Consider the following 26842-nt stretch of genomic DNA (forward strand, 5'->3'; position numbering starts at 1 on the left):
GAGTGAATATCTGGACAGATTCAAAATATGCCTTTGGTGTAGTTCATGCCCATGGGGCAATTTGGAAGGAGCGAGGACTTTTAACCGCTCAAGGAAAAGTCATAAAACACGCTGATATAATTTTGCGACTTTTAGATGCTGTACAGCTTCCGTCAGCTGTAGTGATTATGCACTGCAAAGGACATCAGAGAGGTAACACTGTGGGAAATAAATTGGCTGATCATAAGGCAAGGCAAGCTGCGGAACAAGGTGAGACATTAAGTCTAATTCCTGAAAAATCTTTGCCACTACCTGAGGTAGTTGAATATGATGAAAAGGATCAGAAATTAATTACTGATTTAAAGGCTGAAATTTGCCCATCAAGGTGGGCAAGGTTGAAAGATAACAGAATAATAGTTCCCTTTAGAATATTATGGAAATTGGTAAAAACAGAACATGACAAAACTCATTGGGGAACTGAAGCTTTGTGTAATTCCCTCACTAAGCAAATAGTAGCCAGAAATCTGCTTCAAACTGTAAAAACTGTGGTTAATAGATGTGAAATATGCTTGAAGAATAATCCCAAGGTAGAGAATTGTGTAAAATTTGGAAGTATTGATAAAGGGAACGCTCCAGGTCAAAATTGGCAAATAGATTTTTCGGAGCTCCCTAGAAAAGGGGGGTATAGGTATCTATTAATATTAACTGATACCTTTTCTGGGTGGCCTGAAGCTTTCCCTTGCAGAACAAATAAAGCCCGAGAAGTAACAAAAATTCTACTGAAAGAAGTTATTCCTAGATTTGGAGTGCCAGAAGTGATCTCCTCTGATAGGGGACCACACTTTGTGTCACAAGTAGTTCAACAAGTTAGCAGACTTTTAGAAACTAGTTGGAAATTACACACAGCTTATCGTCCGCAAGCAAGTGGGCAAGTAGAAAAGATGAATCATTTAATAAAGACACAATTGAGTAAAATTTGTCAGGAAACCAATTTAAGATGGGACCAAGCCCTCCCTATTGCATTACTAAGGCTCCGAGTCAAACCAAGAACTAAGGAAAAATTGAGTCCATTTGAAATTCTATTTGGGAGACCATTTCAAACTAGGTATCAGGGGCAAGATCTCACTCAGGTGGGAGAAATTAATTTACAACGGTATATGATTGCATTGGGGAAACAGTTACAAAAAGTAAATGGATTAGTGATATCTACCTGAGCTTGGGGTTTAGATTCCCCAGTACATTTGTTCAAACCTGGAGATTGCGTTTATGTTAAAAACATTTCAGGTGATCCTCTCGAAGAGAAGTGGAGTGGCCCTTTTCAAGTTCTGCTCACAACCTACACTGCAGTCAAGCTTGAGAGGCACGTTGCTTGGATCCACTATTCGAGAATTAAAAAGGCGCCTGATGGACTATGGAAGTCCCAACGCATGGGACCCACATCTATAAGGCTAGTCCGAAATTAACATTAATATTGCTATGCTTTTGTCTAGAATTGCTAAGTGCATTTACTCCCAGCTGGCCACTAGAAAAAAAAGATGAATCTGTTGATGGTTTTCAGTGGATTTGGGGAAATAACGCTGAGACATTGGTTCTTTTTGCTGAAAACTGCTCTCTATGGAAACCCTATACTAGGAGTGATAAATTGACAGGATGGCACGGAATGACCTTTGTATTATGTTCAAATTTAACCAATGTCACTGTAATAACGAATGTCACCTTAAAATGTTGTGTCATCAAAGGCATAGGGCCTCCATTGCAAATGAAGAAGTGTTTTCTTCAAAATAACCCCCTCATAAGTGAGACACAGACTTGGAAAACAGGTAACTGGGATACACTAATGTGTACAAATGGAAGTGTTAATAGAACTGCTGGAGTGGGGGCCTCCTTAACATTGTTGAATCCACGACCCATTGTGAAGCAAGACCAAATAATTAGGTTACCATCCACTTGTAAGAAGGTAGCAAAGATAAGGCAAAAACATATGTTGTTCTTTAATGTTTCCTTTCCAGCTACGCCTCCCTGTAGAGCAAAACGAGCTTGGTATGACACTTTACTTGGAGGCGTAGGAACTGGAATAGGACTCCTAAACTCAGTAGACCTCGAAACTTTAAGGAACAAAGTTGGAGCAGCCGGATTTGATGTAACTCAAGCCATCAAGATTCAGGCTGAATGGATGCCAACCACCTTTAATCCTCAGATGCAAACTTTAAAATATGATAAAGAGTCCTTGAATCTCTTTAATAAAAGTATAATTGCCCAGCTACAATCACTTAAAAATCTGACAACTTTTATGGATTGGACTGTTTGTACCCTACAAGTTATGTGGCAATTGGAACAAAAGAATAAAGTACAGTCCTACTTGATGAGTAATAATGAGTTTATGTGGAGAAAATTGTTTGGACAATGGGTCCACCCTAAACACTGGGTAAAAGCATTTTCACAATTTGTACAGTGTTGTGATAGATGATGTGCAGGAAAATTAATATATTATAATGTAACCAACCCTGAAATAATGTGTAAATTCTTAATTCTGCCAACACTCTTCTCGAGTCAAGAGAGCCTAGAATATTGGTTACCAGAATTCCAAGGGAAGTATATTGGGAATGATAATAAAACATATGATTTGGATCTTTGTGAAACCACCTCTGACGGCATTTTGTGTGGACAACAGTCTCAATTATATGAACCCTGCTTGTTAGAACATTCTATTAACAATTGTAAATGGACAATCCTGTCTCCTAATGTATTTGAAATGTTTGTAGAAGTTAATGCTAGATATGTATGTTTAGTGACTAACAATCGATCAGTAGTTGAAGAATACAACGTGACCACCCCATTCATAGGATGCCTTAAGAATATAACCCATTTAACTTGGCGTGGCCAAACGTATTCGTTCTTTGCATATACAGAAGAACAAGTAGCAATGTTTTGGCATTATGAGAGCCTAAAATTAAGCCATGCAAGTTTATTACTGAGAAAACTAAATGAGATCTTAAACCAGTCTCAAGAACTTCAAGAACATTTAAGAAAAAGAAACAAGACACTAGCAGAATCTGTCATTAAAATGGTAATAACTAAAGACAAACTTGTTGGACTGTCTAGTCAAATTGAATCTGATACCGCCCATCACTGGTGGGATATCTTTTCAGGATACTCACCCTCTGCAGAGAAAACTTTGAATATTTTAGTTCACCCGCTTTTGATATTGTTAGTGTTTGTTATAATACTAACAGTTGTCAATTGCCTTTTGTGGTATAAGCTAAAGAAACTGGCCATAAGAGTTTGGGCTTTGCCTAAGATAATGAAATATGAAAATTTAGAAACTTTGTAAAGGAATTTACAAAGTTTAAAGAAAAGGGGGGAATGAAAGGGCTAAACCTCTGACAATACCTAACTCAGGTAGTTTTAGTTATCTGCTGAGACAGATATTTCCAAGAAGGTGACTCCTTGTCTGGCACGATTAAAAACAGACCCTGAGCAAGCTCGTTAGGCTTCCTGTGTAAAGCACCGATAGCACAGACTCAGGACCCCCGTGCTGAGATGAGCACTCAAGGAGCTGGTCTCGTGGCATTCCAAGGCCAAAGGACTGATGAGCTCATTCAAGGACCATAAATGGACAAAGGAAGCCCAAAAGTTCAACTAGCGGACAAGTGAAGAAGACTATTGGAGACCACCAGAGGACCCCTGAAGACCTCCAAAGAGGGTGATTATGCATGCGGATTGGACATTTGCATATGATAATGATCTCATGTTTATGTAGATGAATTCTTAGAAATCCTATGAATATGTATAACTTGATAGTATAAAATCTCTGGAAGTTTGCCAAATCGTTGGAGCACTCCTGGTGGAACGATCCCCAGTGCTGCCCAGCGCTGCAATAAAGGATGCCTGCTTAATAGTAAATTTGTTGCTATTGAGTTTTATTTCGGGAACTTTCTGAATACTCCGTTTCCTCCTATGGAGAGGTTCGGACTTTGAAGAATAGTATCTGCGAATTTTTGTATCAATGGGGTGCACCTATGGGTGCTGCTCTGGGTGCGGTGTGGGTGCCGCAGGTGCCGTGGGTGCCGTGGGTGCTGTGGGTGCTGCAGGTGCTGTGGGTGCTGTGAGTGCCATGGGTGCCATGGCTGCTGTGGGTGCTGTGTGGGTGCTGCGGGTGCTGTGGGTGCTGTGGGTGTCATGGGTGCTGTGTGGGTGCTGTGGGTGCTGTGGGTGTCGTGGGTGCTGTGTGGGTGCTGTGGGTGCTGTGTGGGTGCTGTGGGTGCTGTGGGTGCCGTGTGGGTGCACTTTTGGGTGCTGTGGGTGCAGGTGTGGGTGCAGCTGTGTGTGCAGTTGTGTGCTGTGGGTGCACTTTTGGGTGCTGTGTGTGCAGGTGTGAGTGCTACGGGTGCACTTTTGGGTGCTGTGTGCAGGTATGGGTGCACTTGTGGGTGCTGTGGGTGCAGGTGTGGGTGCAGCTGTGGGTGCTGTGGGTGCACTTGTGGGTGCTGTGGGTGCAGCTGTGGGTGCAGCTGTGGGTGCTGTGGGTGCACTTGTGGGTGCTGTGGGTGCAGGTGTGGGTGCAGCTGTGGGTGCTGTGGGTGCACTTTTGGGTGCTGTGAATGCTGTGGGTGCAGGTTTGGGTGCTGTGGGTGCAGCTGTGGGTGCAGGTTTGTGTGCTGTGGGTGCTGTGTGGGTGCTGTGTATGCAGGTGTGGGTGCTGTGGGTGCTGTGGGTGCAGCTGTGTGTGCTGTGGGTGCACTTATGGGTGCTGTGGGTGCTGCGTGGGTGCTGTGGGTGCAGGTTTGGGTGCTGTGTGTGCTGTGGGTGCACTTATGGGTGCTGTGGGTGCTGCGTGGGTGCTGCGGGTGCCGCCGGGCTGGGTGCTGACCCCCCGCGGGTGCCACCCTTGGGTGCAGGTGGAGGAGCTGCGGCGGGCGCTGGCGGCGGCGGGGGCGCAGGCGCGGGAGGCGGCGGGGGCGCGGGCCCGGCTGGAGCAGGAGCAGCGGGTGCTGCGGGGGCGGCTGCAGCACCCCAGGGTGCCCCCGGGCCCCGTCGAGGCCACCCTGCGCGCCCGCTGCCTGCACCTCCAGGAGCTCCTGCACCGCGAGGCCGGGTGAGCCGGGGGCCCGGGGGCTCCTGGGTGGTCCGAGATGGTCCCAGGGTGGTCCAGGGTGGTCCAGGGTGACCCAGGGTGGCCCAGGGTGGCCCCAGGGTGGCACAAGGTGGCCCCAGGTTTGTCCCACTGTTCCCCCAGTGTCCCCAGGGTATCCCCCATGGCTTTCCCATGGGTGCTGCTGGATGCTGTGGGGCACCCTGTGGGTGCTGTGGGGTGATGTGGGGCACCCACACGTGCCGTGGGGTGACAGCAGGTCCCATGGGGCCCCCCCAGGTGACCCGGGGCACCCGTGGGTGCAGCACGCGGGCAGCACTGGGCCAGGCAGCGGGTGCCGTGGGTCGCCCCGTGGGTGCCGTGGGTGCCGTGGGTGCCGTGGGGCACCCGTGGGTGCAGGGCGTGGGCGGTGCTGGGCCGGGCAGCGGGTGCCATGGGTCACCCCATGGGTGCCATGGGTGCCGTGGGTCACCCCGTGGGTGCCGTGGGTGACGTGGGGCACCCATGGGTGCAGGGCGCGGGCGGCGCTGGGCCGGGCGGCGCGGGCAGCAGGCCGGCGCCTGCGGGTGCTGCTGGCGGAGGTGGAGGAGCAGCAGCTGCGGGGGGAGCGCTACCACCTGCAGGTGGGGTGACGTCACCCACGGGTGACATCAGAGGGGGGTGACATCATGGGGGGGTGACGTCACATGTGTGGCTCCCATGGGCTCCCTGGCCAGGTGTGGGGGGGAAGGGTGGTGCAGAGGCGTGTCATCCCGTGTCACCTCATGGCACCCCGTGTCACCCCGTGTCACCCTGTGTCACCCCATGGCACCCCGTGTCACGCCATGGAACCCCGTGTCACCCCATGGCACCCTGTGTCACCCCATGGCACCCCATGTCACCCCGTGTCACCTCGTGACCCCAAGCCTCCACATCCACCCATGTCCCCGTGTCCCCTCGTGTCCCCATGTCCCCCCATGTCTTCACGTCCCCCTGCCCCACGTCCCTGTGTCCCCCCAAGTCACCTGCCCCCATGTGCCCATGTCCCAATGCCCGTGTTCCTGTGTCCCCACGTCCCCACACCCCATGTCCCTGTGTCCCCATGTCCCACGTCCCCACACTCCATGTCCCCATGCTCCATGTCCCTGCACCTCGTGTCCCCATGTCCCCATGCCCCGTGTCCTTGTGTCCCTGTGTCCCCATGTCCCCATGTGCTTGTGTCCCCATGTCCCCATGCCCCGTGTCCCTGTGTCCCCATGCTCCATGTCCCCATGTCCTTGTGTCCCTGTGTCCCCATGTCCCGTGTCCTTGTGTCCCCATGCCCCGTGTCCCTGTGTCCCCATGCTCCATGTCCCCATGTCCTTGTGTCCCTGTGTCCCCATGTCCCGTGTCCTTGTGTCCCCATGCCCCATGTCCCCGTGTCCGCATGTCCCCATGCCCCTTATCCCCATGTCCCTGTGTCCCCACACCCCATGTCACTGTGTCCCCCTGTCCCCATGTTCCCATGTCCTTGTGTCCCCGTGTGCCCACATCCCCATGCCTCATGTCCCCATGCCTCATGTCCCCACGCCCCGTGTCCCCTGTCCCCTGTCCCCATGTCCCCACGCCCCGTGTCCCCTGTCCCCCTGTCCCCACGCCCCGTGTCCCCTGTCCCCGCAGGCGCTGGCCAGCGAGGCGGCGGGGCGGGCGCTGGGGGAGCAGGTGGCCGCGGTGGCCGCGGGGACGGCCCGTGCCCAAGCCCAGGGCCACCGCCTGCGCCAGGCACTGGAGGCCGTCTGGGATGGGGCCGCGGCCACCGCGTGCCACGTGGCCGCCCTGCAGGCTCGCCTCAGGTGGGGACCGGCACCCACAGCCCCCGCAGGACCCTATAGCCCCTATGGCCTCCCTATGGCCCCTATGGCCTCCCTATAGCCCCTATAGCCCCTATGGCCTCCCTATGGCCCCTATGGCCTCCCTATAGCCCCCCACAGGCCTCTGTGGCTCTCTGCGGTGCCCTATGGGCCCCTAGAGCACCCTATAGATCCCTATAGCACCCTATAGCCCCCCTATACCTCCCCTGTGGGTGCCTATAGCTCCCCGTGTGTCCCTATAGCACCCCACAGCTTCCTGTAGTTGACTTACAGCTCTCCTGTAGCCCTGCCAAGGGCCCCGGTAGCCCTCCTATAGCACCTTGTAGTCCCCCTGTATCCCCCCCAGCACCGCTATAGGTCCCTCTGTAACGCCCTGGGGGCTGCTATTGCCGCCTGTAGTACCCTATAGCCTCCCACAGGTACCTATAGCCCCCCCATAGCACCCTAGAGCTCCTGCTGTGCCCCTATAGTCCACCATGCCACCCTATAGCTCCTCACTGCAGCACTACAGCCTTGTTATAGCATCCTTACAGTACCCTATAGTCCGTATAGGCGCCTGCAGCACCCTATAGCCCCCATAGCTCCCTATAGACCACCATGCCCCCAGTAGTACCCTATAGCCCCCATAGCTCCCTATAGACCACCATGCCCCCGGTAGTACCCTATAGCCCCCGTAGTCCCCTACAGCACCCTATGGCCCCTCCATGGCCCCTAGTAGTACCCTATAGCCCCCATAGCTCCCTATAGACCACCATGCCCCCCAGTAGTACCCTATAGCCTCCATAGTCCCCTATGGGTCTGTGTATGTATGGGGCCGGGGTGCTGTGGGTCAGTGGGGGGCTGTGGGGGGTGTATGGGGCTGGGGTGCTGTGGGTCAGTGGGGGGCTGTGGGGGGTGTATGGGGCCGGGGGTTATGGGTCATTGGGGGGCTGTGGGGGGTGTATGGGGCCGGGGTGCTGTGGGTCATTGGGGGGCTGTGGGGGGTGTATGGGGCCAGGGGTTATGGGTCAGTGGGGGGCTGTGGGGGGTGTATGGGGCCAGGGGTTATGGGTCAGTGGGGGGCTGTGGGGGGTGTATGGGGCCGGGGGTTATGGGTCAGTGGGGGGCTGTGGGGGGTGTATGGGGCCGGGGGTTATGGGTCAGTGGGGGGCTGTGGGGGGTGTATGGGGCTGGGGTGCTGTGGGTCAGTGGGGGGCTGTGGGGGGTGTATGGGGCCGGGGGTTATGGGTCAGTGGGGGGCTGTGGGGGGTGTATGGGGCCGGGGGTTATGGGTCAGTGGGGGGCTGTGGGGGGTGTATGGGGCCGGGGTGCTGTGGGTCATTGGGGGGCTGTGGGGGGTGTATGGGGCCGGGGTGCTGTGGGTCAGTGGGGGGCTGTGGGGGGTGTATGGGGCCGGGGGTTATGGGTCAGTGGGGGGCTGTGGGGGGTGTATGGGGCCGGGGTGCTGTGGGTCAGTGGGGGGCTGTGGGGGGTGTATGGGGCTGGGGTGCTGTGGGTCAGTGGGGGGCTGTGGGGGGTGTATGGGGCCGGGGTGCTGTGGGTCAGTGGGGGGCTGTGGGGGGTGTATGGGGCCGGGGTGCTGTGGGTCATTGGGGGGCTGTGGGGGGTGTATGGGGCCGGGGTGCTGTGGGTCATTGGGGGGCTGTGGGGGGTGTATGGGGCCGGGGTGCTGTGGGTCAGTGGGGGGCTGTGGGGCCACCCCAACCCCTCCACCCCCCCCAGGTGCGACCCCCTGGCGCTGCCCCGCGCCGTGTGCCGCCTGCTGCGGGAGGACAGCGAGGACAGCGGGGACAGCGGGGACAGCGGGGACGGGGGGCGCGGGGGGCGCGGGGAACACGGGGGGTCCCCACCCTGGGCCCTCGGGCAGCGCCGTGAAAGCGCCCCCGGCCCCAGGGGGGGCCTGGACACCGCCCCCAGGGAGCCCCCCCAAAAGGCTGCGGGCCCTGGGGGCGGCCTGGAAACAGCCCCCAGCCGGGGGGGGACCCCAGAAACCGCCCCTGGGGACCGGGCCTGAGCGCGGGGCCTGTTGGGGCGGGGCCTGTTGGGGCGGGGCTTGGGGCGGGGCCTGTTGGGGCGGGGCCTGTCGGGGCGGGGCTTGGGGCGGGGCCTGTCGGGGCGGGGCCTGTCAGGGCGGGGCCCATCCTCATTAAAGCGCCTTTAAGACGGATCCGCCCCTGAGCCGCCCTGAGGGCCCCGGGGGGGCTGCAAAAATGGGGGGGGGGGGGGGGCTCGAAACACCCCCAGAGCCCGTGTTGGGGGGAGCCTTGAAACCCTCCCCAAAACACCACTGGGGGGGGCTGGAGCGCCTCCCTGAGCCCTCCTGGGGGGACCCCGCCCTCCCGCGCCACACTTGGGGCTGGGGTCTGCAAATCCTCCCGAGCCCCGGGTTTGGGGGGGCCTTGAAACACCCCAGAACCTGCTGGGGGGGCCTCGAAACCCCCTGTACCCCAATTTGGGGGGGGGTCTCAACCCCCTCCCAGCCCCTTCGACAGTGGGGGGGCCTTGAAACACCCCAGAACCTGCTGGGGGGGCCTTGACACGCCCGCGGCGGAGGGGCGGGGCGGGGCGAGCCCGACCAATGAAAGCGCAGCATGCAAATGCAGGCACGGGCTGAAGGGGCGGGGGAAGGCGCTCCGCCCACCGCCGCGGCGCAGCCAATGAGGGGGAGGGGGCGGGGCGGGGCCGCTCTCGCGAGAGCCGCGGCGGCGCAGGGGGCGGCGGGATGGGAGCGCCGAGGTGAGGCCGCGCCCGGGCCGGGGGGGGCGGCCCCGGCCCCAGGAACCGGCCCCGGGGACCGGCCCCGGAGCAGCCCCTGGGGCGGGGGGCGGGGAGGGGGCGCCCGACCCCGGGGGGCGCCGGCCCTGCCCCTTCCGGGCCCCCCTTAGCAACCGCAGCCCCCGCGAAAGGCCCTTAGCAACGCCCCCCGCGGTGCCCCGCCTCCCCGTGACGTCACCTGCCCCACCCCCACCCCGGGGCATCCCTGGGGCTGGGGTCCCCCCGGTGACTTCATGACGGGGGGGGCAGCGGGGGTGGGGGGGGCCCTGGGGGTCCCAGTGGGTGCGGGGAGCTCTGGGGGGGGCCCTGTGGGTCTGGGGCATCTCCGGGGGCCAGGGCTGGCTTGGGGGGAGCGTGGGGGTTTGGGGGCCTGGGGTGGGGCGTGGGGGGCTTCTGGAGCTGGGGGGGCGTGGGGGGCATCTGGGGGGTCTGGGCTGGTTGGGGGGAAATTGGGGCTCTCAGCACCTGGCTGCCTGGGGGGTACCCGGGGCAGCAGGGACCGCGGGCAGTTTTGGGGGGGTTCCTGTGGGAGAATCTTCTCACCCCCTCTTTCCGCCCCCCGCAGATGCCCCGACACTGCTCTGCCGCCGGCTGTTGCACCCGTGACACTCGGGAGACCCGCAACCGAGGCATCTCCTTCCACCGGTGGGTGCCCCCGCACCCCCTCGGGGGAGCTGGGCCCCACATGGGCCCCCTCATTGCCCCCCAGCCCCCCCGAGTGGGCTGGCCAAGGGGGCTCTCCCTGTTTCTGCCTTGTGGTGGTTTTATTTGGGTGGGTTTTCGCCTCTTTCATGCTTCATCTGCCCCCCCGCCCCCCTTTAGCAATGGGCTGTCCCAGCTGTACCCCCTCTTAGCAATGGTTTGGCCCAGCCGTGCCCCCCGCTTTGCAATGGGCTGCCCCAGGTGTGGGCCCCTGCCCTGAGCAATGGTTTGGCCCAGGTGTGCCCCCCCCAGCTCCCCACCGTAGGAATGGTTTCACCCCATCCCCTTTAACTGGGCCTCCCCGGACCGTTCCATTTGCAGGTGCATGGGGGGGGAGGATTTGGGGCTGCCGCCTGGCCGCTGACTGGTGGCCCCCCACCCCGTGTCCCCCCAGGCTGCCCAAGAAGGACAACCCGCGGCGGGCGCTGTGGCTGGAGAACAGCCGGCGGCGGGACGCGAGCGGCGAGGGCCGCTGGGACCCGGCCTCCAAGTACATCTACTTCTGCTCCCAGCACTTCGAGAAAGAAAAGTTGCTTCAAGATAGTTGGCTTCAACATAGCTAACGAGGCGCTTAACGAGGTGCCCCCCCCTTCCCCTGCAGAGAATGGGGCGGCCCAATTAACAGCACCCCCCCACCACCTTTGATTCCAAAGGGCCCCCTCGGGCCACCATTAAGGTGGTCTGCCCCCCCCCACCGGCAGTGGAAATGGTTTGCTCTGAACGCCCCCCCCCCCCCCCCACTTCGCTTCCCAGCTGGGGGTCCCTGCCCCCAACCCCCCACTGCCTCTGGGGGGTCCCCGGGACCTTGGGGGGGGTCACAGATCACCCTCAGGTACCCCTCACCAAGGCTTTTGGGGGGACACCTCTGCCCCAAGTGCTTTTTTGAGGCCCACAAACCTTCCCCCAGAGCTTTGGGGCACCCCAGGGACGCCCCCCCCAGGTCTTGGAGGCACCCCAGGGACGTGGGGGTTATGGAGCACCCTGGGGTACCCCCAGGGCTTTTGGGAGACTCCTCCCTGTTTCTCCTTTAGGACACCCAAGAGACCTTGCAGGCTGTGGATCCCCCTAAGGAACACCCTCCCAAGGCATTTTGGGGACCCCCCCAAGGCTTTTGAGGTTTCCCAAAGTTTTGCCTAGATCTTGGGGGCACCCCAGGGCTTTTGGGGACCCTCTAGGGCTGCAGAGCACCCTGAGAACCCTGCATGGGGCCTCTCTGGGCTTTTTGGGGATTTCTCCCACGCCAAAGGTGCCAGCCCCCAAAGCTCTGGCCGGCCCTCGCCCTCCCTTGGCGCTTCCACGGCACCACAGACACCGGGGCTCCGGGCTTTCCTCGCCTGCTTGCTGTCACAGTACTCTGTCTCACTCTTGCCTGAGCCCAGCTCTGAAATTGCAAATGTCCAGCGATTTCTCCCGCACCAAGCACACAGGCTGAAAGCCGTTGCTGGTCCTCGCCTCCCTTGGCAGCCCTGCCCGCTGGCACAGCTGGTGCTTCCCAGGTGCTCCGGGGATCTCCACCCGCATCCCTGGAAAGCCTTGAGGGCAGCGTGGCCCTGGGCCTGAAAGGACACCTGGGCTGGAGCAGCACCCTCACGCCACATCTCTCGGTGCAGCCAGAAATGATTCCCAGTGCGCGGCTGACGTCCGTCCCCTCCCTGCGCTCTCCCCACAGGCGCTCCGCAGCCGAGTGCTGTCCCTGGGGTCGGTGCGTGGTGCAGGGCAGCGGCCTGAGCTCGGCTCCAGCACAGCTGCCTGCTTCTCTGAGAAGGGGCTCCGCAGAGGCAGCGCACGCAGCCCTCCTCACCTCGCAGCCAGGCCCTGGGCGGGCAGGGCAAGCACGCAGGGCCTGGAGAGGCTGTCATGGGTTAGCCCCAGCCGGAAGCTGAGCACCACGCAGCTGCTTGCTTGCTGCCCCTGCCCCAGTGGGGTGGGGGAGAGAATCAGGAGAGTGAGAGTGAGAAACACTCCTGGGTTGAGATAAAAACAGTTTAATCATTGAAATAAAGTAAAATAGTAATGATAATAGTAACAATATAATAATTATAATAATGTACAAAGCAAGTGATGCACAATGCAATTGCTCACCACCCGCCGACCGATACCCAGACAGTTCCCGAGCAGCGATCGCTGCTCCCCGGCCAACCCCCCCAGTTTCTATACTGGGCATGACGTCACATGGTATGGAATAGCCCTTTGGTCAGTTTGGATCAACTCTTCTGGCTGTGCCCCCTCCCAGTTTCTTGTGCCCCTGGCAGAGCATGGGAAGCTGAAAAGTCCTTGACTGGCATAAGCAGTACTGAGCAACAACTAAACCATCAGTGTGTTATCAGCATTCTTCTCATTCTAAATCTAAACCACAGCACTGTGCCTGCTACTAGGAAGAAAATCAACTCTGTTCCAGTCAAAACCAGGACAGAGGGCTGGTGCCCAAGCTCCAGCCTGCACCTGCCTGCGGTCACCACCCCTGGAGATGCTGGGGATTGAACCCAGCACCTGCCACATGTGAAGCCAGCGCTCTGCCGCTGAGCTGCATCCCCTCGATGCCTGTCAGCACCAGAGATGCTTTCTTCCCGTGATGTGTCTGTGACAAGCGAAGTCCTGGTGTCCCCTGGGTGCCCGGGGACCCTCTGCAGAAAACAGCCCTTGAATCCTTCTGAGGTGGGGAAGCTGGGACTGCCTCTGTCGGGCCTGATCCTGGCACAGGGCTGCACTGCAGAGCGCTGCCCCTTCAGTGTCTCTGCGGAGCAGTGGAGCAGAAGGAGATTCTTGCTGCAGGGGCGGCTCCCACGCTCTGGCCGGCTCTGGGATGGGTCGATGGAGGGGAGAAAGTGCCCTCCCCTGAGCCTCCTCTGCCACCCAGGGCAACGACCCTCTGCCACGTCTGTCCCCAACTCCATGGCGGGAGCAGTGCAACAGGGCGAGGGGAATGCCCTCCCTGGGCTGGTGTGCCCCCAGGCTCCAGTGGCATGCCGTGCATGGACATGGAAGCAGGAATCCTATACCCCATCCTCCAGGCAGCGGGCCTCCCCCTGCACCCCTCTGTTCCCCAGCAGCCCTGGAGGGGAGCTGAAGAGCAGGCTTCCCTCTCCATAGGGCTGGGGCTGTGGGCTGGGCTCAGGGACCTTCCCATTCCTTCAGCAGAGGAGTTTGTCCTGACAGCAAAGCAGTGCCCCTGGACAGCCCTGGCTGGCTTCTCTGTGCCAGGGCGGGTGAGCGTGCTCAGCTGCTACCTCGAAGGGCGATCGTTTCACCACATGCAGGGATGCTCTCCTCATGGAGAGCTTAGGGGACTCAAAACCAGACCATGGTCAATGTCAACTCCTGGAGTGGTTGAGTGCAGTTAAGGGGGCGGCTGGCTCAACTATTCTGCTTTGCACCCATGGCCCCAAAGCTCGTCCTGAGCAATGACTCTGCAGTTCTTGCTCAAGAAAAACCTAGAAGGACTCTTGGAGCAGTCGTAATCCTGCACGCACTACTCCTGCGGCCAAGCGTTTTCAGGTCCGTGATCAAACCTGGCAAGACAGTAGCTGTGCTTGGACAGACAGGCTCTCCCCTCCTCTCACTTGAGCCAAGTCACGACAAAAGTCAAATTTCTCTGGCGGTGCATCCCTGAGGAGACGGCTGTGAGGCAGCAGAACTGCAGTGGGTTAGAACACAGATGTTCTGCAGGACTAAAGTCCAGCATGTGCCATTCCTTGGCCTGACCGGGGAGAGGCTGAGGCTGGAAACAGAGGGAGATGTGGTGGGTCTGGAGCACAGGGCTGGTGGGGACCGGCTGAGGGAACTGGTATTGTTTAGCCTGGAGAAGAGGAGGCTGAGGGGAGACCTTATCGCTCTCTGCAACTCCCTGAAAGGAGGTTGCAGGGAGGTGGGTGTTGGTCTCTTCTCCCAAGTAGTTAGCGATCAGATGAGAGGAAATGGCCTCAAGCTGCGTCAGGGGAGGTTTAGACTGGATATGAGGAAAAATGTCTTCACGGAAAGAGTGGTCAAGCATTGGACCAGGCTGCCCAGAGAGGTGGTAGAGTCCCCATCCCTGGAAGTGCTCAAAAACCAGGTGGACGTGGCGCCTTGCGTCATGGTTTAGTAGGCATGGTGGTGTTGGGTTGATGGTTGGACTGATGATCTTAGAGGTGCTTTCCAACCTTGCTGATTCCTAGTTTTTACTTTCATTGAAAAATAGTCCAGCCCCCAAGGCAGGAAACGTGAAATTACTCCTCCCCCCTGAATGTGTTTAGTGGTGGACTTGGCAGCGTGAGGTTAATGGTTGGACTGTCTGATCTTAAAGGTCTTTTCCAACCTAAACGATTCTATGATTCTATTAGGCCAACTGCATGTCCTTACCTATATCTAAAACTACCACAACAAATTCCTATGTGAACAGCCGCTTTTGGGGGCAGTAGAAATGATGACTAAAATTCTGTTCCTTCTAAGAAAACACTGAAAGCAATCACACGAGCAAAATGGGATAACCCTCCTATAGAAGGGGTCTGCAAGACTTGCTGCACGAGGTGACCAGGCAAAAGTTACCTCACCATGATCTTCTAAGCCACATGCCTGCTCCTGGAGTCCCTCCTTCCTTCCATGAATAGCTTTGGGAAACTTCAGGAGAACTCGGTGGTCTTTCAAGAGGAGAAATCTCCGCTACCATGAACGTAGCAAAGTACATGCCTGCAGCTGAGCTGGTTGAAACACTGCCACCCAGTGCTGGGTTCTCACCTATGGGCAGGGCAGACCCTTTGTTAAAAACCTTATTTTAACCTCCCCTTTTGACTAGTTTTATTTGGTACACTGCTTCAGTGCAGGAAAGGGTTGGCTGATGCTTTTTAAGACCATTTATTGTCCAATTCAGCTGGCTTTACCAGCCATGAGAGTTTTCAAGGAAGATTGTCTATTAATATACATTACCATTCTCCTCACAAATTATCCAGTATACATATGGTGAATATTGCAGTAACTGGAGTAAAATGTGTAAGGCCAAAATAAAGTTTCAAGAATATGGGCATGCATCATGTTCCCAGACATAGGTACCTAACACTATATAAGACACCTAACAGTATGCAGACATCTATGTGGGGCTGGCTGATATGAGCCTGGAGCTATGAGACCCACACCCTTCTGACATGACAGCTGGAGGATGGCAAGGATGCCCCAATGCATCTCAAATGGGAAAAGACACCTAATTGGAGGCTCCTGAAGTGCTCCTGTTGTACAGGTTGTGTCTGTAGATAACATTATATTTTTATTTCAAAGCTCAGCCCAGCAGATTGCTATTTATACAGAGTAGGCACAGGGTCCTGTGTCACTGTAGCGTTGGCAGCGATTCAAACAAACTATCTGAAACATGCCTGCTTGGAAGGGATGCATTAGCATGTCTTACTGGCAGGGAGACTGGAATACCACTCCCAGTCCTAACTGGGACAGTTCTGCCAGTCTGTGGGCAGTGCAGAGCCACACAGACTTTGGGGTAACCCTGAATGGACACCCAAAATGTCCTCTTTAGCCATCCAGTTTTCATCCATGGGACACCCTGCTTGGCACTCGCCCCCTACACTGTGTCAGCAGGGTTCAGGTGCAGTGTATTTGTGTGCATTTATCTTTATTGGTTGCTTTTTGTGCAGGTTCTCCAGAAGTACCTCCTCTCCGGCTGGTGAATGGCCCCACTCGTTGTGCCGGGAGAGTTGAGGTGCTTCACAGCCAACAGTGGGGGACAATCTGTGACAACAGCTGGGACTTGAGCGATGCTGCAGTGGTGTACCACCAGCTGGCTGTGGGATGGCCATGTCTGCCCCAGGTTCAGCCTATTTTGGGCAATGTTTTGGCCGTATCTATTTGGATGATGTGAAATGCTCCGGTAGAGAATCAGCCCTCTCCAAGTGTGCAATGAGGCCTTGGGGAGTCTGTAACTGTAATCACAGAGAAGATGCAGGCATCATATGCTCAGGTAACCTTCATCCATGTCCTGTCCTACTAGGCATTAGTCGATACTAAGCTTCTAGGCTGGATGTTGGGGCTGGTGCCTCTTTGTCCTTTCCCAGTCTAACTTTCTTGTCTTAGGCAAGTACCACGGGGTGATGTTGGAGGTGTGGAGTTGGAGCTTGGTGTTTTAAGGGATGATTCCCCTCTCTCCATGTGGCAGCACATTTTTCCTATTTTCATTTTTTAAATATCACTAAATATTATATGCACACTAGTAACTTTCAGTGGCTTGTCAGGCTAAAGCAAGCTGCTTTTACAGGTCTGGATTGCATACATTTCCTTCCAGGTGGGATCTAAACCTCACAAATGTTCCCAAGTGGAGAAGAGAGGTGCTATTGCCAGCCAACATGAGTACGACATTCATTTAACCCAAACAAAAGCGATTACTGAAGTCCAAAGAGCATGCAGTACAGAAGCAAACAACTGAGACTCAGATCTGTCACACTCAAATGCAAGCACCCAACTGACGTGCCTAACTCAGGGGCATCTTTGCCCTAGGAACCTATTCAGTTAATGAAGAGAGAGAGGCAGTTGCACCAGGCAAGACAGCCCAGCTACCCTCTGAATCACCTCAGATGACTCTCGCTCCCATGGTTGTAGAAGGAGCTTTGGGTGATGTTGCGTCTAATCTGGGTACCTCTATGGATGCCTGCACATGGTCCCACTGGCCACAATTCCTGCCACAAGACAAGTTTCCAGGCATCTTTTCTGAGGGGTGGAGGGAATACTTGGAGAAACCTGTTGGCCACTTGAAGTCAACTTTAATCCTTGCAACATCTCACAGTAGCATGCCTTCCCTGACCGATAGGTGATACAGTTCCCATGCTAGTTCATCCTCTCCTGCTGATATTGCCTCTAATCCATAAAAGCTGTCTTGTGCTGACAGTAAGGGACAGTATATTATATAAACATTTGTCTCTCGCTGTATGGGCTTGGACAGCCTTGAGTAGCCAGTACCCTCCCCCCCGAGAAGTATTCAGTTACTGCAGTGAAGTCCTCACATAGCTTGCCCTCTCATAAGTAAGACAGACTGAACCTCGTGGCCCTCTGTCCTGGTTTCAGCTGGGTTAGAGTTAATTTTCTTCCTAGCAGCAGGCATAGTGCTGTGTTTTGGATTTAGGATGAGAAGAATGTTGATAACACGCTGATGGTTTAGTTGTTGCTAAGTACTGCTTATGCTAGTCAAGGACTTTTCAGCTTCCCAGGCTCTGCCAGGGGCACAAGAAGCTGGGAGGGGGCACAGCCAGAAGAGTTGATCCAAACTGACCAAAGGGCTATTCCATACCATATGACGTCATGCTCAGTATATAAACTGGGGGGGTTGGCCAGGGAGCAGTGATCGCTGCTCGGGAACTGTCTGGGTATCGGTCGGTGGGTGGTGAGCAATTGCATTGTGCATCACTTGCTTTGTATATGATTATTATTATTATAATTATTATATTGTTATTATTATCATTACTATTTTACTTTATTTCAATTATTAAGCTGTTCTTATCTCAACCCAGGAGTGTTTTTTTCACTCTCACTCCTCCAATTCTCTTCCCCATCCCATTGGGGAAGGGGGAGTGAGCAAGCGGCTGCGTGGTGCTTAGTTGCTGACTGGAGCTAAACCACGACACCCTCTTAGAAGTTCCCTCCAAGCTTTAAACCATTTCTGTGCCTCTTCTCACCTTCTGTTAAAAAAAAAAAAAAATGTAGACCTGTACCTGAACTTCCTGTTCCCGTGAGTCTGTGTGATGCTCTGTGTCATGGTCAGATCAGGACCAGCTTGCCCTCATTTCTGCTCTCTCCAGAGCCACACTGAACTAGCACACCTCCCAAAAGCATAATGATATGAGCTGCTTTATACCTGCTTTGGAATGGGGTGAACTGGTCTGGGGAGAGGCGGGGGAAAGGACCCAGTCACATCTGTCCTTCCCATAAAACTACCTTGAGCTGGCCAACTACCTTGGAGACACCCAATGCCAATATTCAGCTAAAGACCTTTGCTCTTTGCTTCATTGGGATTAAAGCATTTGTGATGTGCTGAGAGGCACAAAGCACATTGCTTTTTGGAAAACAACAAATCACAAAATAATTCTGTGTTGGAGGCCAAGTCTTGATTGGACATCCCTGAAATGGGAAGTTAGCCCCTTGTCAAGTACCAGCTCTGGTCTGTGGGAAAAGTGAAGGAGGAAAAGGGGTGAATTGTTCCCTATGTGGGGCAGTTCCCCGCTAAGGAGGGACAGACAAACCTTCAGAGATAAGCTGGTGGTGTGCAATGTTCAATACCCTTCCCAAGGCTCTTATGGCTTCCCTTGTTATTGGTCTGAATGTTAGTGGAGGCAAATGTTTCTCTGCAGACCTGAGAAATGGTATGCTGTCATACCATTGGTATAAATATTCATTGTATTCCTTCATCACATAAATATTCATCAAGTTGAACCAGCAGCTCCCTGCCAGATATGTGCTCAGGCAGCAGAGGTCCATGAGCGATTAATGAGACAGGCAGATGTTCAGTTTTAGGGGAACTTTACTGACACTTTGTGATGTTTGCTTTTCAGTGGGAATAATGTGTTGAGCTGGGTTTTCCATCAGTGCAGTTATAACCAAGTTTGTAGAGCCTTCAAAGGATGAGAGAGAATGGTTTTGCCAAACTCCGGATCCTGTTTTTGGCACACTGATGGTTCTGCAACATCTCTGCCCTTTGCCTTCTCAGGTGAATCTTGCTGGCCCATCTTTCTGTGGCAAGATGAGCACGGTCCAGTGGGGCCAGTCTGGCACTTATGCTGCTTCTGGCTCCTCCAGGGTCTTGTTAACTGCAGAGAAAGGGAACAAGGTAAAGCAAAGTTTGCTCCCAGGAACTCTGTGACGCCAGAATTGCCTGCCAGAAGTGACAAGGACTATGCTCCCAAAGAAGGTCTGTGGGTCAGGTGATACCCATATATTTGGGGCTGTCAGGAACCCAACACCTGAGCTTTGGAAAAAGCCCTGTGGGAGCCAGGACAGCACTGCGTGAAGAGCAGACTGATCCTGATGCACAAGGCACTGCTTGATCCAGAGGACTGCAGCAGCACATGGTCCTGACAGTGTGACCCTGTGCAGCACCCAGGTGAAATCTCAGACACTACAGCCGTGCTCCTCCATAATGAAACCAGACAAAGAACCCCAGGGACTCCTCCCTTCGCCCAGGCAGGGCCTGTCCAAGCTTCTCTCCCAAGAATCAGGGCATGAGGAGTCAGGAACTCTGCTCCCAAGGGCTTCAGAGAGTCCAACTCAGACATTTATTGAGTATTGGTGATGTACCGATACAGAGGCATCTGGCCCCAGACACTGTTCCAGCTGTCCTCCCCGTGCTTTCCATGGATGCTCATCGTTACCTCCTGCCCTAGAAACTGCCCTACCTTCCCTCGGGCTGCCTTTTAGGAGCCTTGCCCTATACAAAAATCTCTTGTCAGCATCTCCCTGGCAGGATCCATCCCATAGTCAGACTGTCACTGGTGTGTTTGCCTCTGCTCTGCTCATGCCCCTCTCCCACCAGCTGGTCCCACCACACCCATCTTAACCACATGCTCTATATTCCTTACAGCTCCCTGCTGTATCCATTTCCCTGCTTCCACCAGCATTATCCTGAGCTGGGGGGAGCCTTCCTGCTCTGTGATTCCCCTTCTGGACCAGTCCAGCCTGCTGGCTCTGCTACAAGTGTTTGACCCTGTCCCCACATCACTTCAGATGCCATGGTGATGGGTAGTTACCTGCACAAACAACATCAGCGTCCTCTCCGTGATAGCAGTTGTGTTCACCCCATGGCCTGGCCTGACAGTCAAAGATGCTCTCTTCCGTCCCGTTGCATTTGACATCGTCCAGCCAGATGATGTCCGGCCCTCGCCCATAGCGGGCACCTCCCAGAGCTGACAGCGGTGACCCACAGCCCACCTGCTTGCACACCACCTTGGCATCCTCCATGTCCCAGTCATCATCACACACACTGCCCCACCGGTTCTCATGGAGCACCTCGACTCTCCCAGCACACTTGTGAGGGCCATCCACGAGCCGGATTGGCCCCTCCTCAGGAATGTCCACCTCTGCACCAATGCCCAGAAAATAAATGTTAAGGGAGAGTCCTACACACCCCACCGCCTGCGGAAAGTTTGCTTGCTCAGCAGAGGCTCCGGTGTCTCTGAGTGCACCAGAAATATGGCAAGGGCTGGGCTTCTCTGGGCTGGGAAGGGAGACAGAAAAGCCAGGGAGAGGGGCTGTGGGAAAAGGGCAGGAGGAAGCTTTCCTGGTCTTCATGGATGGCTGTAGGCTCTAGTGTGTGTCTGCTTCAAGGAGTCTGCTGACACTAATGACCCTGCAGCCCAGAGGTTGGACAGGGACCAGAGCAGTCTCAGGTAGGAGAGGACTTAATGCTGCTCCTGGATCATTGGGCGAGCACTGCACCCAGTGATGGGATGAGTTAATCTGCTGCATCCCTCTCTTGTTCCCACCAGCAGACATCCACAGAGCTGCACTGGGGCTTGGGACCAGCTTTGACTCAGGCAGGGGGCATATGTGTGGTGGGATCTGCCCATCCGACTGCCCAGCACGTGCAGGATGGGGGACGGAGGGGCGGTTACCTGAGCACTCCACACTGGCATCTTCCACGTGGTTGCAGATGTTGTCTCCCCATGGCTTCGCCTCGCATTCGGTGAGGGATGCTTCTGTCCCTGTGCAGTTCACGTCACTCAGCCAGATTTGGCCTTTCCCTTCCCCATATTTTGACTCTGGAAGAGCTGATAGAGCCGTCCCACAGCCCAGCTGTCTGCACACAACCTTCGCCTCCCGTAAATCCCACTGGTCATCACAGACGGTCCCCCAGACGTCCTTGTGAAGCACCTCGACTCTTCCAGAGCAGCGGCTGGGGCCACCCACCAGGCGAACTGAAGCGGAGACGCCGATCCCCGAGTCTGCAGGCACATCCAGAGAGGGCATGCTCAGACTGTGCATTGGTGTGTGTCCCGCCCTTCCCTGAGTATCCCTGCCCTGCCCTGCACACAGCAGCTTCTCCTCCATGGCTTTCTCCACATACAACATGCAACTGTCCAAGCAAGAAGCAAAATGGCAGTCTTAACTGGAAGCCTGACCTGAAGAGAAATGACCACAGAGCACCCCAGTGAGCAGAGAAGGGAGAACCTACCAGACAGAAGCTCTCTTGCATGGCATAAGGACCCCAGGCAACCAGCAGGACTATTAGGTTAACACCAAGTCAGTAGGAGAGTGCTCTGTAGGAAGCCCTTGTTCCTGTCCAAGATTGTGCCCACATTGACTGTGAGGACACCCTAACGCATGGCTGGCAAAAGCAGGAGAATGCAAGGATTACCTGAACAAACTGCACTGGCATCTTCCCCATGGTAACAATTGTGGTCCCCCCACGGCCTTGCCGGGCACTCAGAGAGAGCAGCTTCCACCCCTGTGCAGTTCACATCATCCAGCCAGATGGTGTCAAATCCTCGTCCAAACTTGGCTCCAATGGGGGCCAGCACCGCATCCCCACAGCCCAGTTGCTTGCACACGACTTGGGCATCATTTAGATCCCAGTCATCATGGCACACGCTGCCCCACTGTTCTTCATGAAGTACCTCAACCCTCCCAGCACATCGGTTCGGGCCTCCCACCAGTCGGATTGGCCCTGGCTCAGGTATTTCTGTTCCTGCCAAAGACAAATGAGGGAGAAGTTTTGGAACAAGTCTCTGTGCCCCTGATCACCTGGAGAAAGCAGAATCTCCCATGATGCACCAAAACTGTCTCTGCTCATCCCAAACACCTGTCAAAACTTCATAACTTCTGGCTTGAGAAAAAAGCTGGAGAGAAAATAATATCAGCATGGAGGCCATCATGGGAGGGAGGGGACTACCTGTGTCCTCTCCCAGCTCTGCAGGTTGTTCCACATCCAGTAGCTGTGACACAACTTCTCTGGGTCAAGTGGGGTAGGAAGCTGGAGCTGAACAAAGTCATTCTGGATGAGTCAGAAATTGCACCCTGGCTTATTTGAGGGAGAAGGACCAATGTGGCATGAAGTAGAAAACACCTGGGAGTTACCTGAGCACTCCACACTGGCATCTTCCACGTGATTGCAGATGTTGTCTCCCCATGGCTTCGCCTTGCATTCGGTGAGGGATGCTTCTGTCCCTTTGCAGTTCACGTCACTCAGCCAGATTTGGCCTTTCCCTTCCCCATATTTTGACTCCCGAGGGGCTGATAGCGCTGTCCCACAGCCCAGCTGTCTGCACACAACCTTCGCCTCCCGTAAATCCCACTGGTCATCACAGACGGTCCCCCAGACGTCCTTGTGAAGCACCTCGACTCTTCCAGAGCACTGATTGGCACCATCCACCAGGCGGATCTCAAGTTTGGTTGTGTCTACAGCTTCTGGAGAGAGCAGACACCTCAGGGTGAAGGCAGGGAATGAGAAAGAGGGATCTCCCTCCCCAGTGAGCCTCTCCTTATTGCCAAACTAGGAGGAAGAAAAGCACAGGGTATTCTAGCACACCAAATCTTTGGTGGTTTTGAGCTGGGAATGACCAAAAGCCATGGGTGTTTCTGGGACCATAAGTCTGTTTTGAGATACAAATCACAGGGTTCATTTTCAGCTGTGAAGGGAGAGCTGTAGCCCCCCCCCCCCCAAAACCTACCCCAGCATTCAGGTTCTGGGTAAGTTTCCCCATAGTTAAGGCCAGTGTCTCCCAGCAAATGCTGCTGCAAGGACTGGAAGCGGGGAGGAGAGAACTGAGACATTTCTACCCATTCCTCAAGGGAAGGGTTGGGTTTGCTCAGCTATTGGCAGCGATTGCTGGCTGCTCTTGTGGATCTACAGACAGTCAGCACTCGGGAGTGGAAAGGACCTACTCAGTCCTGTTCCTGCTGTTGAACCCACCAGGACACACAATCCCTCTCAAAACCTGCCTCCAGTTGCCAAACCTCCAGTCACAACACTGTTTGCCACCCTAATATCAAGAACCAAATCTCTCTGGATACCGTTGTCCCTTTGCATGGATCTGGGGTGCTGTAGTGGGAGAAATTCAGGGACTGAAAAGTGCCAGGGACTGAAACCCTGAAGCACCTCCACACGGGCTCATGGAGCCAAGGGGTCACCAGGCAGTCCTCCATCTCATGGAGACCAGACCCCAGCATTGAGGATAGCTTGACTTCTGGTTTAACTTTGCTAAAATGAGCAGCTGTTTTGTCAATGTTTTGGATCGGTACTGCTCCTTTCACCCAGAGATCTCCAGCAGGTACCAGCTGCACCTCATAGAGCATACAGGAGGTAGTCAGGTCTTCTCCATTGGCTGATCACAAGAATGTGGTTTACAGAGAGAAGATCACTGGCCACAGAAACAGGTTTCAGACCAAGGTCTCTTGGCCCCGAGCAGCATATTTAAATCTCCAGATCAGACATAGCATCATTCTGCGTGACATTTTTTGAGAGCTGCGTGTGCTGACTCATGCTCCACTCTCTACTACAAATACTGACCTGCCAGTAGGACTCCTGCAAGGGAAGCTGCAACAGAAGAAATACAGGATGTTAGTCTGAGTCTCATGAGCTCTGCAGAACGTGGAGATTCAGGACAGCAAAATACCGGGCGGGAGACAAGACTCTGAGCTCTGTTAGAGCCCATCATTGCTCTCTGTTTCCCAAAGCCAGCTGTCAATGGGCTTTGCCTATCCTAGTGCATGTCCTTGGGTCTTTCTTGACAAAGAGATCAGATAAGGAGAGAAAAGGGGTGTGGGGGGGGGGGTGGGGGGGAGTCTATTGGGAAAAAAAAAAATTGGTTTGGGCAGATAATGTGAAAATGCCATAACAGAGCAGCTGGGATTCCTCTTGTCCACATTTAGGCACCTGAAAGTCAGTGTCCAGACAGGTTAAGTTAGGTTAGGTTAGGTTAGGTTAGGTTAGGTTAGGTTAGGTTAGATTAGATTAGATTAGATTAGATTAGATTAGATTAGATTAGATTATGTAGGCTCCTGTGACAGCCAGCATCATGGCTGATGCATATCAATCTCATCCTAGGGCTGGCGTCCAGAGCAGACTGTCGAATTGTGGCTGGAGGTGCTTGTCTCTGCCTCGAGACTCTGGATGTGACACCCAGCTCTTATCAACAGCCAGGCAAGAGGTACACTGCTGAATGAAACTGCTGAAAATGTGATGAGTTGCAAGCAGCATGGCATTTCTATTTTGTCCTTTCAGTCAGGGCCAGACCATGAAGAAGCATTGTTATCTCTGAACTTCAGGCAGACACCAGACAAAATTAACCCCAGGACTGCTGTCAGTCCTACAGACATTAATGGCAGCAACGAAATGCCACGGGAACAGCTATGGGCCTGCTAATGGAGTTGTGTAAAGAAGCATCTTCAAGGTGGAATGCATCTGGAGACTTGTGCAAAGAGGTTATTCCCATTCAGAAGATTTCCCTGAGGATTAACTAGAGGTTGAGGCAAACCCTGTGAGGAAAAGCCTGAGGAAAAACTTGCCAGGATTTGTTTTTCCTGGAAACTCAGGGGAAGGGGACTTTGTGCCCACTGTAGAAGGTCAACAGCAAAGAAGAGCTCAACACAAAAAATTTCTGCTCCTAAATGCAACAGCCTGGCAAGATCCCAAGCATTGACCAACAGCTTCAGGCAAGAGCAGAACTGCTGACACCAGGACAAGCTTTAGCATTATTGCCCGGTAAGTCTTTTTTCCATCTGCCTTTTTTTTTTTCTTAGCTACTTTTAAGGTTTATGGGTTGAGATGCCTAATGCTTATCCCTCTTCTCTCTAAATTCCAGTTGCATTCAGATAACATATCATGTTGGGAGCCTGCAGTGCCTACCCATGCACAGTAGCCACTGAGCACACTCAGTGCCTCTGCCCATTGTTACCGCGTCTGGTCTCATCCCTGATGCACGGGAACAAAGGATGATATAAGGAAGACATTTTTTATGATGAGGATCGTGAAACACTGGAACAGGTTGCCCAGAGGGGTGGTAGATGCCCCATCCCTGGAAACACTCAAGGTCAGGTTGGACAGGGGTCTGAGCAACCTGGTCTAGTTAAAGATGCCTCTGCTCACTGCAGGAGCAGGTGGACTAGATGACCTCTAAACGTCCCTTCCAACTCAAACTATTCTATGATTCTATGAACCCCCACAGGCTAGGAACCCACAGTAGAGAAACAGGGAGAGGAAACCCCACCCTGTGTGCTGCTGTCTTTGCTTATGAGGGCTGGGATTCAGTTCTCAAATGAGACACTTCTCAAGGTGTCTAGGTATTAGTGCCAAGGTGAGGCAGCATCTAGCTGTCCACCTGTGACTGTCTAGTGACATCTGAGGGGATGTGAGTGTCCACACTCAGCTATCAGATATGGATCAATACCACTGATTGCATTTCAGTTCCTTGCAATGTCCCATTTGCTTTGTGCTATGGGCTGTAGAAGAAGCAGTAGTGGAAGAGGAGAACCACTGGCAAAGAGGTGTCAAGCCAAAAGCAAAGAGAAAATAATCCCATCTCACTTACCCCAGAGACATGCCAGGAGGACAAGCCTCATGTTGGTAGCAAAGATAGTGTGCTCTTTGTCTCCACGGGAGAGCGGGGCAGGGAGGAGGCAGAACATGCACCCAAGGGACTGGGTATTTGAGAAGTCTCCCTTGTCACGGCTCCTCCCCTCCACCCCAAAAACCTCCCTCTGTGCCCCGTGGCAGGTGCTCAGCAAGCAGGAAAAGCCAAGTATCTGCCAGGAAGTGACTCTTGTGCCATGAGCATCACGTAAGCTGCAGGATTGTGAAACTGGGCAGTTTCGAGAATCTGCTGAACAAACAAGTCCTCTCAGGACAGCCAGTTCTGGACCATCAGTGGGGTGATGGGGGTGAGACAGGGTTTTGCAATTTGTCTTCTGGGACTGGCTTCACACAGCTGCAAGAATAGGTCATCAGTGCCTGGGCTTAGCTGGGAAAATGGGTATGATCCCATGTCGCTAATGCAGCATGAAAAGATGTAAGAAACCTTTTCCCACTGCTGAAAAACTTCTAAAAGTGGAAGATTTTTCCAGGTTTTTTTTCCCCATGTTTGTCACAAGATACTTGAAGACTTAATGAAATTTTGTTGCAAGGTTTGTGTGTGTTCACAGTCCAGTTAATTTTTTGGCTGGTGTGAGACCTCCTCCAGTCGTGACAAAGCCAGATGTGCAAGTGGCAGGATGCTCTGTTCCTGGATGGCAGAGCCAGGCTCCCAGGTCCCCTACGAGGCTGAATCACCCAGACAGTCACATAGCCAAGCAGGGAAATGGTGCTGCAGGGACATGATGCTATCATGGGTGGGATCTACCTTGTGCCAACTTCTCTATCTGGAAAATGCATTTACATACCTTGTATGTTCAGCAGAGATCATCAGCACTCCTAGGAGGCCGTTGCAGCCAGGTGTTGGACTCAGATACCCATACCAGAGATGTCTAAGGGGGAAGATGCCCCAGGGCTGGCTGAGGAGGCAGATATTCTGAA

The 26842-nt window shown here is 54.5% G+C and overlaps 1 protein-coding gene and 1 pseudogene across 1 annotated transcript; one reads left to right on the forward strand and one right to left on the reverse strand.

The window, feature by feature from the left end:
* Positions 1–26842, forward strand: part of LOC142596361 (uncharacterized) — a 488757-nt pseudogene that overhangs the window by 242331 nt on the left and 219584 nt on the right.
* Positions 19114–25893, reverse strand: LOC104034485 (scavenger receptor cysteine-rich domain-containing group B protein-like). Its single transcript, XM_075725464.1, has 7 exons — positions 25863–25893; positions 23843–23869; positions 22411–22740; positions 21692–22021; positions 20949–21278; positions 20085–20414; positions 19114–19148 (listed from the first exon to the last, which is right to left on the reverse strand). Exons 1-7 carry the CDS (start codon positions 25891–25893, stop codon positions 19114–19116), a joined length of 1413 nt encoding a protein of 470 aa, XP_075581579.1.

This window comes from Pelecanus crispus, chromosome 31 (assembly GCF_030463565.1).
Source record: "Pelecanus crispus isolate bPelCri1 chromosome 31, bPelCri1.pri, whole genome shotgun sequence".
Taxonomy (NCBI): domain Eukaryota; kingdom Metazoa; phylum Chordata; class Aves; order Pelecaniformes; family Pelecanidae; genus Pelecanus; species Pelecanus crispus.

Bases quoted from the DNA above. Each gene is read 5' to 3' on its own strand.
- LOC104034485 (XM_075725464.1), bottom strand. From the start codon at position 25,893: ATGAGGCTTGTCCTCCTGGCATGTCTCTGGG. The intron at 23,870-25,862 runs GTAAGTGAGATG...CTTCTGTTGCAG, and splicing joins CCTCCTGGCATGTCTCTGGG to CTTCCCTTGCAGGAGTCCTA. The intron at 22,741-23,842 runs GTCAGTATTTGT...TGCTCTCTCCAG, and splicing joins TGCAGGAGTCCTACTGGCAG to AAGCTGTAGACACAACCAAA.